This window comes from Cystoisospora suis (assembly GCF_002600585.1).
Source record: "Cystoisospora suis strain Wien I chromosome Unknown contig_3047, whole genome shotgun sequence".
Taxonomy (NCBI): Eukaryota; Apicomplexa; class Conoidasida; order Eucoccidiorida; family Sarcocystidae; genus Cystoisospora; species Cystoisospora suis.
In genome coordinates this window covers 738-2,746 of record NW_027155842.1, presented here as the reverse complement: position 1 = coordinate 2,746, position 2,009 = coordinate 738, and the positions used below count along the sequence as shown (strand labels likewise).

Genomic DNA, 2,009 nt, shown 5'->3' with positions numbered 1-2,009 from the left:
CCTAGGTAGCCATAGAAATGAATGTTTTCACGCTGATGTGTTTCTTGAAGGAAGTCTTTGTAGTAGGAAAAAGCTTCATTCAAATGAACACCGCCATGTATCTTTTCCTCGTGCTACCTTGTATCTTCGTAGAGGCTCTAGCCTATATACTGGACGGCAGAAGCTTGAGGTGTTAATGACGATGTATAGAAATCTCTTCCTCCGCTATCTTTGTCACCTTCACCTTCATATTCACCCCTCTCATTCTCGAAGCTCTTTCTCAATCCTTGGGGCTCTTCTTCTCCTTCTTGTTCGTCCTCGCCTTCTTCCTCCTCTTCGTATTGGTGTGTCTGTGGAAGCCCCGGCTGATTCTTCAGCAGGCCTATCTCAAGGACCGGATATCCTGGATCTAAGGCAAAAGAAATAAAGACAAGGGCAGAAAACTTAAAGCTGGGAAGAAAGAAAGGAAGAAAGAAAGAAAGAATCCTCCTTCTCAGCACTGTCTCCGTTATCACGTATGATGGAAGTTTGAGTGTATGTCTATAGATAGAAATACCTACATACATAAACATACGTCTAAACATACACTTTACATATGCTCTATTATTGAGAGAAGAAGAAGAAGAAAAGATAAGAAGCTTTGCCCTGGGTTGCATACATCATATGTCTATACGAGTGAAGACTTTCAATTCTTCTTTTAGAGAAAGATAAAGACACAGAGAGTAGAAGAAAGCAAGAATCTTACGGCGTTTTTCTCCAGGTAAAGGAAGTTCGGCATCAAGACGGTAACAAGGCGGAGGTAGAGACGAAGGTGGAGAAGAAGACGAAGAGGATAGAAAGGGATGATCCGGGGCTCCTTCAAGACCTTGATCATCTTCTTCTTCTTCTCCTTGTCCTTCTTCTTCTTCTCCTCTTCCTTGACAGGCTGATGAGGGGAATAAGACTTGTCTACATACATCCATCCCTTTTGAGAAGAGTTGTCTTGGATTGAAAGAAGTTTTCTCTCTTTCATCGTGTCTTTCTTGTGTCCTTCTTCTTTCACCAAGTCCTTCTCTTTCTTCTTCCTTGTCTCCCTCGTCCTGTTGAGCGTAGGCATGTACGGCTGGTTCAGATGTCGGCTGTACATAAGAATTCGACATGCCTTGAGAGAATGAAAGATGAGGAAGAAGAAGACGAAGACCACCAAGCTGATCCACTCCATACTGCTGCTGCTGCTGCGCCATAACACTAGATGGTCCAGATGAAGGGGTTACCATTGTAGGTGAAGGAGCTGAAGTTGGTAGAAGAACAGCACCTGGAGAAGAAGAAGAAGAGAGAACAGAGATGTGCTGTGGCTGTCCTTGTAGCTGACTGAGATCTCCTCCCCCATTCCATAGAGGATCGAAGATCAGAGGAGCCGATGTACCTGAGAGGCACGTAAGAGTCTGTGCGGGAACTTGAAAAGCTCCTACGCCTGACGGTAACATAGCCATGGCGACGGGAGATGAAGGAGAGGGAAGAACATTGATACTGCCAGGTGGAGTTGTATAGAGTGGATGTACACCTGGTTGAGTAATGAGAATTGGAGGGTTATTAGGATAGGAAAACAATGTCTGGTGGACTTGAGGTGTTCCTACGACGGAGGACGGTCTTTGCTTCTCTTCATCTTCTTCTTGATCTTCATCTTTGTCTAATTCCTCTCCGCATGTTCTCTCATCGGTCGCAGTTCTCTCTCTTTCATCCATGGCTCCATACCCTCTTGTAGGGGCACTGGTATCTTCCGTGTCAGGTGCATCTTCTTTTTCTTCTGGTGTCTCTTGAAGAGGTAGATGAAGAGGAGGTGGAGGAGAAGAAGAGAAGGAGACACGATGTGTGGTAGAGTCTTCTTTTCCCCCCTGAGGTGGTAGTTGTTCTGGTGACGGGGATCTTTCAAGAGATTCTTCTTCCTCATCAGGAGCTTTCTTGAAGATCACAACTCCACTTACTCCTGCTTCTCCTAACTTCCATCGAGGGGGAAGGGCCTTAGGTGTAAGATCATCTCATATTTGCAT

General features: G+C 45.1%; 1 protein-coding gene across 1 annotated transcript; it reads right to left on the bottom strand.

Annotated features, from left to right (window-relative positions):
• CSUI_006109 (uncharacterized protein) lies at window positions 1–1,982 on the bottom strand. The gene is made up of 2 exons (XM_068066274.1): window positions 725–1,982; window positions 1–388 (listed from the first exon to the last, which is right to left on the bottom strand). The coding sequence occupies exons 1-2, from the start codon at window positions 1,701–1,703 to the stop codon at window positions 138–140; spliced, it is 1,230 nt and encodes a 409-aa protein (XP_067921749.1). The 5' UTR covers window positions 1,704–1,982; the 3' UTR covers window positions 1–137.
• Between the last annotated feature and the right edge of the window lie 27 nt (window positions 1,983–2,009).